This window comes from Lemur catta, chromosome 3 (assembly GCF_020740605.2).
Source record: "Lemur catta isolate mLemCat1 chromosome 3, mLemCat1.pri, whole genome shotgun sequence".
Lineage (NCBI taxonomy): Eukaryota > Metazoa > Chordata > Mammalia > Primates > Lemuridae > Lemur > Lemur catta.
In genome coordinates this window covers 17680246-17697347 of record NC_059130.1, presented here as the reverse complement: position 1 = coordinate 17697347, position 17102 = coordinate 17680246, and the positions used below count along the sequence as shown (strand labels likewise).

The following is a 17102-nucleotide window of genomic DNA, read 5'->3' as shown; positions in this document are numbered from 1 at the left end:
TTAAGTGATTAAAACAAAAATAAAAACAAACAAACAAAAAAACCCCCACCAGTGTCATCAATCTGGTGGGGGTCATAAATCTTTTGACAGCATCCAGAAATAGCCTTCATTAATTGTGAAAAATTTCCTCAACCTCCTTCTTTGGGGTGGGTGTGGAGGTCCAAGTTTGAGGAAGAAAGATAAATAAAAATGATTACTTAACTACTTTTTTTCTAGGATTGCTCATTATTTTTTCTAAGCTTTTCAAATATAATCTCTTAGTAAATTGATGGCTTTCTGGGCTGAAGTAGAGGTATAACTGAATTTAATATAATAATTTTGCAAGTAATAGTGCTTATTTTTGTGAAATTGAAATTTCCCAACTGTTTTTTTGATGGATAGGTGGTAGGTAAAGAAAACCATAAATAAATGATATTATATATTGAATTATCAAGGGCTATCATAACCAGGGTTCTTCATCCTATTATTATTACCATTATTAAATTTTTAAATGCTCTACAAACTTAAAATGTATCATTTAAGCTTTAAATTACTATAATGCCTTTATAATTTATTACTAAATTGATCAAAGATGCTGGCTAACCTTTTAAAAAAATCCATGTATTTGCATATATTAAAATATATTCTAAAATCCAAGTATTCATTTCTATATAAAAAACTTTCTCTTTTCATTCAAATTTCTTTTTGTTCCCAGGTTTTGCAAATCGTTTTTCAAAACCCAAAGGACCAAGAAACCCACCACCAACTTGGAATATTTAATACAACTCTGGATTTATACTATAGGCTGCAAGTGCATCTGCAAATAAAACTACTAGAATACTGCTAGTTAAAATAAGTATTCTATATTCATAGTATCAGTAATGAAGATATGCTAATGTTAATAGCTTTTGAAAGAAAAGTAATATGCAAATACATGTCAGCAGTTTTGTATTTTCACATTATTTACATTGGGTTGGAAACTACAAATAAAAGTTTATCACGAGCTTATGTAAAGAATGCTGTATGAGAAACACTATTTTTCTTAACTTTCAAAGGTTTGTAAGATTTGGATCGTAATTAAATTCCTACATTGTCAGAATTTACTATAAAAAGTTTAAAAAAAAATCTTATCTTGTGGTTGCAGTACAAAATTCCTGCTTGTGACAATGACTATTCCCTGGTAGCTATTTTTGACTAAATGGAGTACAACTTGCACATCTTGCCAAATGTACGGGGAAACTAGAGCAGTAAGAAAAGGAGAAATTGTATTTAAGAGAATAAAATGTGCAAATCATGGCAGTAATCATTTTTAAATCTAATCCAACTAACAAGATGTTCAACTACATTCCTGATAAGTTTTAACCTGCATTACTCAATTATGAATTCTAGAAAAATAATCAACTAAATACAGCAGCTATTTTTTGGTAGCATTTCCTTCATTTAAAAATTTATATTCAACCAATCAGAGATAAGTCTAGTTTAAAATAAAGTTCTATGTGAATATGGATCTGCCTTTAAAAAATTTATTTCAAATCTAATTTTATGTAGCAAATAAGTTAGTGGGTAATTATTATTACAAAGAATTCACCCAACTTTCTCAAATGATTTAACATCTTTTTATCGAAAAAAACCAATACGTTATTTCTAACTTTTAGACACATGTAATATTACTTAAACATCATTTGCTCTGTAATATATTTCATCCGGAAGTCGCAGTAGTGTTAGTTTAGGTAGTACTTCTCCAGGAATTAGTGGTATCAAATCACTGTAATTTTTTTCTATTTAAAATTTTTTTTTAATTCTTTTTTTACCCTGGTCTCCCGCATGAAAATCACAGTAATTTTATCTGCTGAGTGTATCACTGAATCAATTATTTCCAAATATCTTTATCAAGGACCAAAATATATTAAACGAATCCGAGGTAAGGTCCTGTGCATGGCGCACACCTATATACAGTCTCAGCTACACGAGAGCCTGGGGCAGGAGGATCCCTTCAGTCCAGGAGCCCCAGGCCAGCCTGGGCAACACAGTGAGACCCCGTCTCTAAGAAAAAAAAAATAATGATGATGATAAAAAGTCCTAGGTAAAAGCTAACTAAAGTGAGAAGTGAGGATAAGATTCTAAATGAACTTCTGAGGAGCAAGCATCCCTTAGTGAACAGTGACAATTTTTGAAGTGTTCTCTGGTAGACACGCTTTTCAAATTTAGAAAATCTTACACATATGATTTGAAAAGATCTTATAAAAAAATCTTAAACATGGTTTTCCATGTAGGAATATATTCACAATAAATGCTGGACTCTACCTTTCCAGGCATTAGAAGGGCTGTGGCTTGACGGCGAGGCGAGGCCGTGCCCACCAGGCTCCCAGGCAGTTCTTGCACCTGACTTGTGACGCCCGTAGTTGTAACCATAGCAATGCCCATCAAAACGCTTCAACAATTTTCTGAATTGCGGCCCTATCATATTTTACAGCAAAACTGCCCTCATTTTACACATTAACTCCTTTTTGCCCTTCATTTCATCCCTCGTCAAAGGTTAAAGGCTGGAGATTCTTTTACCTCATAAAGGTTATGAGAGAAATATGAAATTTAAAAGTCAATATGGAGACCACCTACTCCGTGTAACATGACGAAGGGGCACAGGAAGCCGATGGTGGGAACGCGCCGCCAGACTCCGAAAGCCATAATCGTTTCGGCCGTTAAGGCAGTTGGCCGCCAGTGCCCGCCCAGCGGCGGTTGCGTCGCAGCCCGCAGCGTGCCTCGGCGCACGCTCCCTCTCCGCTCCTCCACTCACGGCGCCGGGGCCGCGGCGGACTACCGCTCCCAGGAGGCTGTGCGCGGCCGGGCGCTTTACAATAGAAGCTCGGGTGGAGAGGCCTGCGGAGAAGCGCTGGGAACCGCCGCTTCCGGCATGTCGGGCTCAGGACGAAGAACTGCCGACCAGTGCAGGGCGCAGGAGAGACTCCAATGCCCAGCGGGCCGTGCGCGGGTGGCGCTTGCGCGATGCGCGGACGGGGGGGCGGTCGGGCCATTTAAATGTGTGTTTGTGGGTGAAATGGCTGCGCAGGTCGGAGCGGTGCGCGTAGTACGGGCGGTGGCGGCGCAGGAGGAGCCGGACAAAGAAGGGAAGGAGAAACCCCATGCTGGGGTCTCGCCGCGGGGAGTGAAGCGGCAGCGCCGAGCTAGCAGTGGGGGGTCTCAGGAGAAGCGGGGGCGGCCGAGCCAGGATCCCCCTCTCGCTCCCCCTCACCGGCGGCGTCGCAGCCGCCAACATCCCGGGCCGCTGCAGCCGACGAATGCAGCCCCAACCGTCTCGGGCCCTGTTGAGCCTCTTCTCCTGCCGCCTCCTCCGCCACCTTCGCTGGCACCCGCCGGGCCCGCTGTCGCTGCCCCGCTCCCGGCCCCAGGCACCTCGGCCCTCTTCACCTTCTCGCCCCTGACGGTGAGCGCGGCCGGGCCCAAGCATAAGGGCCACAAGGAGCGGCACAAGCACCATCATCACCGTGGCCCCGATGGTGACCCCAGCTCCTGCGTTCCGGGCGATCTCAAGCACAAGGACAAGCAGGAAAACGGCGAGAGGGCTGGAGGGGTGCCTCTGATCAAAGCCCCCAAGAGAGGTGAGAGCAGGCGAACTGCCCCGGCTTGGGCTCTAGGTCTTTCTCAGTTCCGACATTCCACACCTTTAGTACTGAAAGACGCCAAACCCTTGCTTACCTCCTGCTGCTTTACTCTCCAGAGCCCACTGGGGTGGACTCTGGATTTCAGACCGTTGACACTGTTTGACCTACTTGAGGTTTCTCGCTCCGAGACGGAGCTGTCAGTTACTAACCCCTCACCAGTCCCCGGGAGCCTCGCTAGGTTTGTTTTCAAATTCGGCAGGCTTTCCGCGCCGCGCCGTTCTGGGCGTTAGATTAGTAGGTGGGGTATTAAAAACTGCTTTCTGAAGTAAAGGCTTGTCTAAAATTCCTTCTCCCTGTTTTCCCTGCCGGAAAGCTTTAGTATTTGCTCCCTTCTCTTCCAGAATATTCATAGGTATGGTTCAGGCATTTAATGAGGGAATTCTTACAGAGGTTACACGACTCACCGGTTGACTTAGCTTCTGTAAGGTAAAATATCAAACGCAGTTTATCTTGGTTCTTTTTCATCTAGAGTAAAAATCATTCCTATATTTTCATATTGGTTATTTTAATTCTTAGAATAGGGATGGGGAAGATTTTCTGTCCCTTTTGATCCTAGGAAATAGGACCAACAGTGCCTCTGAAAAGTGGGAAGTGTACAGTAGATGATAGAGGCAGGAATTCCAGTTGCATTTTATTCTGTCTAGCACTATTTGTGAATCTATTTAATCCAGTAACCCTCAAGAATATTTAACCTAGAAAATACAGGACTGATTGTGTGGATTCTAAAGAAATTCAGTTGGCCAAAATTGGTGTTTTCCCGTTTCCAAGTACCTGCAACATTTGTTTATATTATTTGTGGAAGGAAGAGGTATGCTTTTGATTATGCCATATGTTTGTACTTTGTGTATTATTTTATGTAGTTTGTTAGTTGTTTCTTCTCAAGAAGCTTTTAAGGTACTTCCAGGTTCCTTAGTACTGAGCCAGTTATTACATGCTAATGAACCAGTCTTTCAGCCTAAAGTTTTGTGGGTCTTGCATTCTTTCCACATATTTGGCCTTAACTTAGGGCTAGTCAGTTTTTTGTGGTGCTGTTTCCTCTTTTTTTTAACCTGTTCCTTACAAGGTGAATTTTGTGGTGTTACTGCCAAATAATGTAGCTAGTTGCAAATAATTGCTTAGTGTTTATTGAATAGAATTAAATTTTTCTTCTTTTGATGGTATCCAAATCTTATCCTCAGGAATAGAGCTTGTGGTAAGCTGACAGGAGTGCCAGTTTCCATGACCAATATGCAATGATCTTGCTCTCTTTTATTTTTACCTTTATTCCCCACCTTCTCATTTCTTTTGTGTGTGTGTTTCAACTGTACAGAACTAGAGGGAATCTTAGTGATCATCTGGTTTAAATTTGTATTGTAGAAGAGGAAAGGAAGGCCCAAAGTAGTGAAGGGACTTGTCTAATCAAGTCATAGTTAATTAGTATGAAGTACAAAATTTTTAGATTTTTTTTTTTAAATGAATCATTGGCATAATAGGGAGTGTAACCCAGATTACTGAATCTCCAAGGTGCATGTTGTTGCTTTCTCTTCTTGCTATTCATTTTTTTTCCACTCCTTTGTTTTACATCTTCCCTGTGCTTTGACGTTATGGGGCAGTAGATGATTTTAGATCATCACAGATCTTTGACCCAGCCCCCTTTTATAGGAGGATAGTGGCAATGGTATGTGTAATAATTCACAGTGTGCTTCTTTGAAGATTACACAGGTCCCATGTTCTTTAAAAAAAAAAAAAACAAACAAAAACAAGCCTCTAATCCAGTGCTGAGAGAACTTTCTCAGATGATGGAAATGTTCTGTATCAGTGCTGTCCAATATGGTAGCCATATATGGCTCTTGAACAGACCTGAAGAGTGGTTAGTGTGACTGAGGAACTTAATTTTTTATTTTATTTAATTCTAATTAACTTATAATTAGTCACATATGGCTAGCAGCTACCACATTGAACAGCGCAGCTCTAAACATTTGTAGTTTGCCAATATGTGAAGAAGAGAAGTGATTTAAGATCAGGCTGTTTACACATTTTAAGTTTTGGCTGAAAAATTATTAGATTACCCAAACTATACTTTGGTGGAAAAAGGCTACCTAGTCAAAAATACATTTGGGAGAAAGATGGTTGACTGCACTGAAAACCCTACAGAAAATAAACCGGTTTGAATTTATTTAATCCAGGCTTTTGCACAGTTTAACTGATGCTTTTTTTGTTCTCTGAACATCTTTATACTTGATAGTGATATGTAGGAGGCATGCCTCTCATATTAATCTGAGTTTAAATCATGGCTCTACCACTTACTGTGTGACGGTGAGCAAATTGCTTTAACGTCTCTCAACCTCAGTTTTCCTGTCTGTAAAATGGGGTTATGGTGTTTCATTTATAAAGTAGTTAACGTGGATTAAATGGGGCAATGTGTGGGAGGCACTTAAAACAGTTCCTGGCTCATTGTAGGCACTTGGTTAAAACTGCCTTTTATTATTTTGTTGTATTTGGTCCTTGAAACAACTAATTAATAAGGAGAATGAGTAGTCTCTTTTTATTTACAGAGCTAGGTCTTCCCTTTGCTTATCCTCAGACTTTCAGAAACTATTTTAACTTTTTGAGATAATTACAGATTCACAGGAAATTTCAAAAAAAGTACAGAGAAGTCCTTACCCTTCACCAGTTTCCCCCAGTGGTTACATCTTACATAACAACTATATGATACCAACACCAGGAAATTGACATTAATACACTGTGTGTGTAGTTATGTGCCATTTTATCACATGTAGATTAGTGTAACTACCACTACAATTGAGATGTAGAACTATTCCATCACCACAAAGCTCTTCCTTGTGCTATCCATTTACAGCCTTAGACACTCCTTCTGTTTCTCTACCCTCCCTAACTCCTGGCAGCCACTAATCTGTTCTTCATCTCTATAATTTTGTCATTTTGGGAGTATTACATAAATGGAATCATGCAGTATGTAATCTTTTGAAATTGGCTTTTTTCGCTCAGTATGATGTCCCTGAGGGAATGTATCAGTAGCTCACTCCTTTTCATTGCTGAATAGTGTTCTGTGGTATGGATGTACTGTGTTGTTCACCTATTGAACTTTTCACCTATTGAAGGACATTTGTGTTGTTTCTAGTTTTTGGCTATTACAGATAACGCTTCTACAAACATTCATGTTTAGGTTTTTGTGTATATATAACTTTTCATTTTTCTGGAGAATGCAACTGCTGGGTCATACAGTAGTTAGTCAGCCCTCTGTATCTGTGGGTTCCACATCCATGGATTCAACCAACCTCGGATCAAAAATATTTGGAAAAAAATATTTGGGAAAAAAAATTGTGTCTATACTGTGCATGTACAGACTTTTTTCTTGTCACTATTCCCTAAGCCTACAGTCCCCAGTCCCCAGGCTGTGGACCAATACTGGTCTGTGGCCTGATAGGAATGGGCCGCAGGGCAGGAGGTGAGTGGCAGCAAGCAAGCAAAACTTCATCTGTATTTATAGCTGCTCCCCATTGCTCGCATCACTGTCTGAGCTCTGTCTGATTAGTCACTGTCTCCCATCACTCCCAGATGGGACCATCTAGTTGCAGGAAAATAAGCTCAGGACTCCCACTGATTCTGCATTATGGTGGGTTGTATGATTTTTTCATTATATATTACAATGTAATAATAATAAAGTGCACAATAAATGTAATGTGCTTGAATCATCCCCACCCCCATCTGTGGAAAAATTTTCTTCCATACAACTGGTCCCAAAAAGGTTGGGGACTGCTGCCCTAAGCAATATAGTATAACAACTAAAAATATTATAAGTAATCTAGAGATGATTTAAAGTATAGGGGAGGATGTGTATAGGTTATATGCAGGGATTTGATCCTCCCTGGATTTTGGTATTCCTTGGGAGGTCCTGGAACCAGTCCCTCATGGATACAAACGGATGACTGTATATGTGCGGGTTTTTTAAAATTAATTAATTTATTTAAGATATTGCCAAATTATTTTCTGGAGTGTCTGTACCATTTTATATTACTACCAGTGATGTATAAGAGATCCGGTTTCCCCATATTCTTGCCAGTATCTGGTATTGTCACTATTTTTATGTTAGATATTTTAATAGATGTGTGGTGATATCTCATCATGGTCTTAATTTACATTTCCCTAATGGCTAGTTGATATTAAACAGCTTTTCATATTATCATTTGCCATCTGTATATCTTTGTCAGTTAAATGTCTAAAGTCTCTTTATGTTTCTTGCCCATTTTTTAATTGAATTGTTTGGTTTTTTTTATTATTGAGTTTTGAGAATTTTTTTGTAGATTACAGGTACAAGTTCTTTGTCGACTATATAGTTTGCACCTATTTTCTCCCAGTCTGTTGCTTGTCTTTCCATTGTCTTAGGTCTTTCACAGAGGAAAACTTTAAAATTTTGTTGAAGTCCAATTTACTGAATTCTTTTTTTTTTTGATGGATCGTGTTTTTAGTATTATGTCTGAGGTCCCAAGGCCTAGGTCTCAAAGATTTTCTCCTATGTGTTCTTTCTAAAAGTTTTATAATTTTAACTCTCACATCTATGATCCATTTAAGTTAATTTTGTATAGGTCGAGGGTTTTTGTTTTGCTTAAGGATATCCAGTTGCTTCAGCATCTTTTGTTGAAAAGATTATTCTTCTTCCATTGAATTACTTTTGTACCTTTGTCAAAAATTGGTACAACCTATCAGGTAAGAATGGTTTTTACATTTTAAATAGTTGGAAAAAACCCCATAACACGGGAAAACCATACAGAATTCAAATGCAGTGTCCAGAAATAAGGTTTTATTGGAGCATAGCTCCATTCATTCATACATATTGTCTATTGCAGTTTTTGCATTACAGTAGCTGAGTAGAGTAGTTGAGACAGAGAGCAAAGCCTACTTTCTATCTCTGTATGGAAAAAGTTTGCCGACCTCTGAATTCAGTTGAGACATGTTCAGCACACCAGCTCAACAGCACTCAATCCAAATTCATGTGTAGGCTAATTACAAATTATTACAATCCCAGACATTTTGAGTTGCTCATAAATAGTTGAAAAAAACTTTAATCTGTAAATGCTAGGGTAGTAAACTTGCTTCATCTGTAAAACAGAAAGTAAAGTGATTTTAAAAGAGGTGAAGTGAAATGCTTAAAATTTTTTAGTTATTGATAGAATTGAATATAGACCTTAGTCTTTTCGACTTACGGCAGTTGGCTTTTCTCTTTCCACTATGCCTCTTGGGAATTATAAATTAATAAAAAGATATTTAAGTTATTTCATGTAAATAACAGGCTTGAGTCTAACTAAAGCGGAAGTTACCTGTGTCTTTTGAAATCTCAATTTTTTTCTCTCCCTCTTAATGCTCATAAAAACATAGGACAAAATACTTCCTCAAACTATCAGAATTATTCTTGGTTAGTAAATTTCTGATTTTAATAATATTTTAATACATTTTTAAAAATGAAAGAAAGGGGAGACAATCCCTATAGCTCTTTTCTCCAGTGTCATTAAATGACAGCGTTGCTCTTATGTATGCCCTAGCGAGTCATCCTTCTTTTCTTATATTGTTTCACTATTGACCACCTGCCTAACTGTTATCACAGGGAAAGTGTTCCTAAGCCAGACAGTTAATGGATATTTTCTGTGATGTCAAAAAGCTTTTGGCAGGAATTTTTTTTTTTTAGACAGGGTCTCACTGTGTTGCCTGGGCTGGAGTGCAGTGGCATCATCATAGCTCACTGCAACCTCAAGCTCTTGGGTTCAGGTTATCCTCCTGCTGCAGTCTTACGAGTAGCTGGGACTACAGGCACATACCACCACGCCTGGCCTATTTTTCTATTTTTTTGTAGACACTGGGTCTTGCTTTTGCTCAGGCTGGTCTCAAACTCCTGACCCCAAGCAATTCTGCCACCTTGGCCTCCCAAAGTGCTAGGATTATAGGTGTGAGCCACTGTACCCAGCTTGGCAGGAATTTTAAGACCAGAAGCACTTCATTTTTGGTGATAGGAATGGAGAATTATTGGGATTATAAAGAGAACTGAAAATAGATACTCTCACTTACCAGAGCAACAACTCAAGGACTAATATTTTTCCCTACCCACTCAGAAAGAGGCAAAAACATCTTTAAGGGCATGAAAAGTTTTGCATAACATAAATAATGCCATCTTTTGGATCTTGAAGAATTTTGTAATGGGCACCACGTAAAATATTTGTTGAATGAAATAATACTCTCTTTATTGGAAGTTCTTCCAAGCCACCTCAAGTCCATTAATTGTAACTAGATAATCTTAGTTGATCATCTAATGGAAATGTTGCAGGGAGGGGTCTGATAGAGAAGGCAGAAAAGAAGAGAGTATATATATAGTGTAGTGTATTGGAAGAGTTTGAATTTCAGAGTTAGGTGAGAGTTTGAATCTTGGCTGTTGCCTAATAGCTTTATCACCTAATATAAATTACATATCTTTGTGTCAGGTTCTGTTTCCTTTTCTGGTTTGAGGATTAAAATGAGATAACATATATGGTTCCTATTAGACACTTGGTAAATACTAGTTTTCTTTTTTCTTTCAGAGATTTTTTTTCCTTTTTATGTGTCTCTCTTTTGATACACTCCATTGTACTGTAGGCCAGTAATCTCTAGCTCTGGTTTTGATATTGCAGAGTTGTTGCCAGTTATTTTGAGGAATATTGTCAAATACTATTAATATTATTATGATTATGATAATCAAGATGATAAGGACTTGTGTGTCAGATACTGTGATAAGGGTCTTATATTGATTGTCTCATTTAATCCTTACAATAACTCTGTGAGAGAGACACTAGTATTTTTTTTTTTTTTTTTTTTTGAGACAGAGTCTCGCTCTGTTGCCCGGGCTAGAGTGCCGTGGCATCAGCCCAGCTCACAGCAACCTCAAACTCCTGGGCTCAAGCAATCCTTCTGCCTCAGCCTCCCGAGTATCTGGGACTACAGGCATGCGCCACCATGCCTGGCTAATTTTTTCTATATATTTTTAGATATCCAGATAATTTCTTTCTATTTTTAGTAGAGATGGGGTCTCGCTCTTGCTCAGGCTGGTGAGACACTAGTATTAATAGCATTTTAAGATGAGAAAATTGATATTTTAAGAAATTTATGAACTTACCTAGAGACCTTAGTAAGCAGTAGAGCTGGGACATTAACCTAGGCCTAACTGTAAAGCACCTGTTCTTATCTTAAATAGTGCACTCTGTTGTGTGTAGAATTCATCTGTTTTTTGGTAATAATAGTAGTTAACATGTATTAAGTATTCGTTCTAGGATGATTCTAAGTACTTTACATGCATTTTTCATTTAATTTGTACACTAATTTTATGAGGAGATACCGTTTTCCCCTCCATTTTACCAATGAGAAACAAGGTACAAAGAAATTAACTTGTAAGAGATCATGCTGCCTCATTCATTATTGCTAAGAATGCAAAATGGTACAGCTACTTTGGAATAGAGTTCGGCAGTTTTTTACAAAACTAAACATACTCTTACCAAATGATCCAGCAGTCATACTCCTTGGTACTTATGTACACTCAAATACCATAGATGTTTATAACAGCTGTATTCATATGCCAAAACTTGGATGCAACCAAGATATCCTTCAGTGGGTGAATGGATAAACAAACTGTTGTACATCCAGACAATGGAATATTATTCAGGTAAAAAATATTCAAAAAGAAATGTGCTATCAAGCCATAAAAAGACATGAAGGAACCTTGAATACATACTACTAACTGAAAGAAGCCACTCTGAAAGGCTATATACTGTATTTTCCCCATTATATGACACTCTGGAAAAGGCAAAACTATGGAGACAGTAAAAAGATCAGTGGTTGCCCGGGCTTAGGGGAGAGAGAGGGATGAATAGGCAGAGCACAGAGGATTTTTAGGGCAGTGAAAGTACTCTGTATGGTACTATAATGGTGGATACATGTCATTATACATTTGTGCAAACCCATAGAATGTACAACACCAAAAATAAACCCTAATATAAACTGTGGATTCTGGGTGATTATGTGTCAGTATAGATTCATCAATTGTAACAAACATACCACTCTGGTGGGGAGGTGTTGACAATGGGGGAGGCTATGCATATGTAGTGACTGGGTATATGAGAAAGTTCTGTACCTTCTTTCAATTTTGCTATGAACCTAAAACTGCTTTAAAAAAAATAGGGCCTTAGGGAAAAAAAGGTTGTACTTCTAGGAAGTGGTAGAACAGGGATTCAGACTTTTTTTTTTGGAGACAAGGTCTTGCTATGTTGCCAGGGCTGGAGTGCAGTGGCATCATCATAGCACACTGCAACCTCAAACTCCTGGGCTCAAATGATCCTCCTGCCTCAGCCTCCTAAGTAGCTCTGACTACCGGTGTGGGTCATCATGCCCGGATAATTTTTCTATTTTTTGTAGAGATAGGGATCTTAAACTATGTTGCTTAACTGGTCTGGAACTCCCGGGCTCAAGCGATCTTCCCTTCTTGGCCTCCCACAGTGCTGGGATTACAGGGGTCAGCCACCATGCCTGGCCACAAACCTAGCCAACCACTCTTAAACACCATAATATAGAGAAATGGGGTAAAGTGAGGCAGTATTATGTTTATACAATGATTCACAAGAATTTGGCCTTCAAAATAAGCAGCTTTTTGTTTTTCCTTTGTAGTCAGGTTTTTATGTAGAACTGGAAGAACTCTCAAGAACACTGAAAATAATTTATTTTCAGAAAATAACTTTAGCTTTTTTAAAAAGTATGATTAATAAGATGTAAGCAATTGTAATTGTTTTGCTGTTGCTTACCTACCGTGATTTTTGGAAATTAAGATACTACTTTTTTTTCAGTTTTAAGCTATAATTCAAGTGTAAAAATGGTATTATGAATTTAAGTTTTTTAATGTGGAAAGCAAATTTTTTTGCATTAGTGAAATTGTGATGTCTAATAAATGATGCTATTTGATAATTGAAAATATTAGCCCATATTATCATATGAGGATTTATTGATAGTGTCCTATATTAATAATGACCTTTTTAAAGACTGCCAGCAGTTTGTTTCTCAGATGAATGTTTCTATCTTCCTTTGTAGAATTACGTATTTCTTTTTGTATTTAATCTCAGTTCAATATGTGAAAACTTTCTGTAATCACAGGTATAGTGTAGCTTGGCTCTTTTTCTGTAAAGAAGTGTGGTCAATAAATTTTTTCTTTTGCACTGTGGGGAAAGATTCAAAATGTGACTTCCTGAATACATTAAACCTCTGTTGGAAAGCTAAAACTAGAAATGGAAAGATGCAAAGACTTGATTGATTTTTAAATAACGTCTTAAACTCAAGGCAAGGCAATTGGTATTTTTCTCATAAAGCAACAGTGGCCAACTTATAGTAATAACCTCTAATGACTTATGTATATGTATGCCATTCTCAATTAGTTGCCACCACAAGAATAAATTTTGTTTATTCTTGGGAATTTGTTAGCTCATATGAGATGGGTAGTCTCAAATTTCTTTATGAACAAAGTTGAGCTTTCTGTATCTTAGCCTTAGATAAGAGTCAAAATTTGAAAAAGAGGATTAGTGAGGAGATAGGTTGAAATTTATTTCATATTTTAAACTTATGTTGGCAAATGAGATTACAAATTAAGGTTTTTTTCATTTCCTTGTACAGTGGTTTTTTGTTTTTTTGAGTTGGGCCATGTTGGAATAATTGAATGGTTTTCGTATAAATGAGTTTTGGAATAAAACCCACAGAGACTTGGCCATGTTAGAAATAACCACTGGTAAGCTGATAGTAATACAGAAAACGTGTTACAATCAAGGCAGTTCCTTTTTGGTGTTAATTCCAGTGGCAGATCTAGGTCGCAATCCATCTTCTGCATACCAAATACCTCTTCTGAAGCTTAAAATAACAAGTTCTATTCAGAGACATTTTCTTTTCTTGTTTTCTTGTGAAACTGCTAAAACATTTAGCAGAGGGTAATTAGATGACTATTTTAAAATTGGTCTAGCCTTTATATTTAATGGCATTAACATTTAGTAGCTTGGGTGAATTGCCTAAATTATCAATTTGATGTTGGGGAAAGTATTTAGATTAATTTTATTTGGTAAGAAATATAAATGACTGTTGCTAAGTGTTTTAAATAATTCTCAAAGATTTAGTTATATATACAATAAGAGATTGCTTTATCCCTTGCCAGTTTAAGCAATCTGATTACCTGTATATTTTAGTATATGATCTCAGTTTAAGTACAAGTGATGTTTACAAACAAAAAGTTTTCATTTTGTTGTTCTTAAAAGCAAATATAAACAATGAAAGTTATTTAGTATTTTGTACATTTTAAAGTCTTTGACTTACACTTTTAAATATTTTCTTCAGATTTCATAACTGTTGTAATCTCTGATTGATTTGGAGTGATTTTATATAGAGTTTTGCAACTATCATACATTTACGTATTATACCAAGTAAATTCTTCACTGTAAAATTTGTTGAATTTGTTCTTCTCAGATGTAATAATAGGATTACTTGGGAGTATTTGTCTTAACACTGGCTTACTTGAATCATGTCAGAAATACTATTGTTTGGTGGACAAATTCTATACAGTAAATACTAGATGAAATTTGAAGGTTGGTCAGGACTGTACCTGATATTTAAACCTCAAGATTTCATGTTATATTTTATAACTAGTAAATAAAAGATGTCACTCTGTCTTGGGTTTGTTAATTCATGATAATCCTTTAAAATTAAAAATAAATTTTTAATTATAAAAATAATATGTTTATTGTAGAAAGTTAGAAAATACAGATAAACAGAAAAGAGGCTAGACAGTTATAATACTACCACCCATAGATAACTATGATTAATACCTTGGTATATATTTCTCCAGATAGTTTTCTGTGTTATATAACAAGCATAGATCATCCAGACTTTTTCCTTTCTTTGGGTCCTTTGTTTCTTTCTGCAGTGTTTTCCTTTAGATCTTTATGTGCTTGTCTCGTCTTATTATTTAGAACTCAGTCTAAATGTCACCTCCTAAAAAGAGCTTCCCCAACATCTAGAGTAGCCTACTTATAGCTTCCTGATACTTTCTTTTTCTTGTCTAACTAGATCGTAAGGTCCAAGAGAGTAGGGATTGTATCTGTTTTAGCACCTATCCCTAGTGCCCAGAAGTGTACCTCGCATATAGTAGGTACTTAACAAATACTTAAATGAATAAATGTTTAATATTATAAAAATGGGATCAGAATATCCATGTGTTAAGTGCTCTGGAAAAAAAGGTAAGATACACATCCCTGACCTTAGATTGCTTACGGTCTAGGGAAGAGGTAGAAAATTAAATATGTAATAACACAGAGTGTGATAAGTGTGGAGACAGGGAAAGTACAACTAAGGGACCTCCTGTCAGGAGTAGCTATCCAAATTAGGTGGGGAAGAGTTGTTAGAGAAGGCTTTCTGGAAGAGTGACAGTGTAAGCATTTTGTAACCTTGTAAATTTGTATGTCAGTTTTTTTCATCTATAATATAATCTGTAATGGCTGGGTAGTATTTTATAGTATGTAATACCAGAGTTTAATCAGTCCCCTGTTAATAAATATTTAAAGAATACCTTGTTTTTGTTATTTTAAATAATACTGTAATGAATATCTTTATATATCTTTAATTATTTTCTTAGGTAACTTTTACTTGGAAGTGGGATTTCTGGGTCTGAGGATTATAAATATTTTTAAGACTTTTGACATGTATCACTAAATTGCCCACCAGAAAATTGTACCAGTTTATACTTCTAGGAGTAGTATATGAGAATGACAAAAAACAAAAAACTTTGCCAATTTGGTAATCAAAAATAGTGTATTATCGCTTAAGTTGCTTTTGTTTGATTTGCCTGTATGTACCATAGTAATTTGTAGACTATCACAAAATAGGACCAGCTTCGATTTAGATTTTATGGTGGTTACTGAACAAGTATTTCATACAGTATGGCACATGTGAAATTACTTGGATATTTCCTTTAGTTTTGTTTGTAAGTCATATTAAATTATTATTTATCCTTGCATTATCTGCTTTTTAACATAATCTTCAAGCCAGAATATTGTATTGTAAGATCTCCCATTTTATTCATTTTCTAAACATTTAAGTAGTAATGGAAAATTCAGAGAAATTGAGAATAGGCTATTTGAGATCAAGTACCTTAAGAAGCTTGTATGTTGACACTAATACTAGCAACTAATTTCTTTTTAATTATTGTGGCCAGAAACATCAGATGAAAATGGTAAAACCCAGAGAGCTGATGATTTTGTCTTGAAGAAAATAAAGAAGAAAAAGAAAAAGAAACACCGAGAAGACATGCGAGGAAGACGCCTTAAAATGTACAATAAGGAAGTACAAACCGTCTGTGCTGGCCTGACCCGCATCAGTAAAGAAATTCTCACCCAAGGACAAATAAATAGCACTTCAGGAGTTAATAAAGAGTCCTTCAGGTATCTGAAAGATGAACAGCTATGCCGATTAAATTTGGGCATGCAAGAATATCGGGTACCCCAGGGAGTACAAACACCATTTATGACTCACCAGGAACATTCTATTCGTAGAAATTTCTTAAAAACAGGTACTAAATTTAGCAACTTCATTCATGAGGAACACCAGTCCAATGGTGGTGCTCTTGTCCTTCATGCTTACATGGATGAACTCTCATTTTTGTCTCCAATGGAGATGGAGAGATTTTCTGAGGAGTTTCTTGCTTTGACATTCAGTGAAAATGAGAAAAATGCTGCTTACTATGCTTTAGCAATAGTGCATGGAGCAGCTGCTTATCTCCCAGACTTCTTGGACTACTTTGCTTTTAACTTCCCCAACACTCCAGTGAAAATGGAAATTCTGGGCAAGAAAGATATTGAAACAACAACCATTTCAAATTTCCACACTCAGGTAAGGTAAAATCATTATTAAATTATTCAGTAAATACAGTATCTCAACAGTGTTAACCTCATTCTGTTCCATAGCACTTACCAGCACACTTTTGATAAAAATTCACAGTGATAAAGGTGCTTCAGATTGTTTGTTCCTCTAATTGAAAAATCTTAATTGTTGAGTTCTTTGGGGTGAGGGTTGTTACTTACTTAAAGAATTGCTTTATACATGTTATTTATCATTAGAGATCTTGATGGAAAACCAGTTTGGAAACTAATCGGGTTTTTTACAAATCAGGTGATGTTAGTATGGAGTATGTGATTTAGATCTGGTAGCTTCAAGGTAACTTTAGTTAAGACTTACTTTTGTGTCATAATAAAACACATGAAGGTGTTGGCCTATTTATTTGCCAGGTTTTTGCAGTTTTTGTTTTTCTTCTTTCAGTAACTTGTTGGCAGTCTATCCCAGAAATATACCCCATTTATGTGACTTGGAAGTGTCACTAGGAAGACCGCCATAGCTTCTGCTCCTTCT

The 17102-nt window shown here is 36.8% G+C and overlaps 2 protein-coding genes across 4 annotated transcripts in view; both read left to right on the top strand.

Moving 5' to 3' along the window:
- The window catches only part of PTPN22 (protein tyrosine phosphatase non-receptor type 22), a 58656-nt gene extending 57669 nt beyond the window's left edge, over positions 1 to 987 (top strand). For all 3 annotated transcript variants that reach the window (XM_045546849.1, XM_045546850.1, XM_045546851.1), the window contains one exon: positions 695 to 987. In XM_045546849.1, the coding sequence (XP_045402805.1) occupies positions 695 to 759 (65 nt within the window). In that variant the 3' untranslated portion in view covers positions 760 to 987. The remainder of the gene's footprint in view (positions 1 to 694) is intronic.
- Positions 988 to 2759: 1772 nt separating this feature from the next.
- The window catches only part of RSBN1 (round spermatid basic protein 1), a 51774-nt gene continuing 37431 nt past the window's right edge, over positions 2760 to 17102 (top strand). The window contains exons 1-2 of the mRNA XM_045546848.1: positions 2760 to 3596; positions 15913 to 16586. Of these exons, the coding sequence (XP_045402804.1) occupies positions 2891 to 3596; positions 15913 to 16586 (1380 nt within the window). The 5' untranslated portion in view covers positions 2760 to 2890. The remainder of the gene's footprint in view (positions 3597 to 15912; positions 16587 to 17102) is intronic.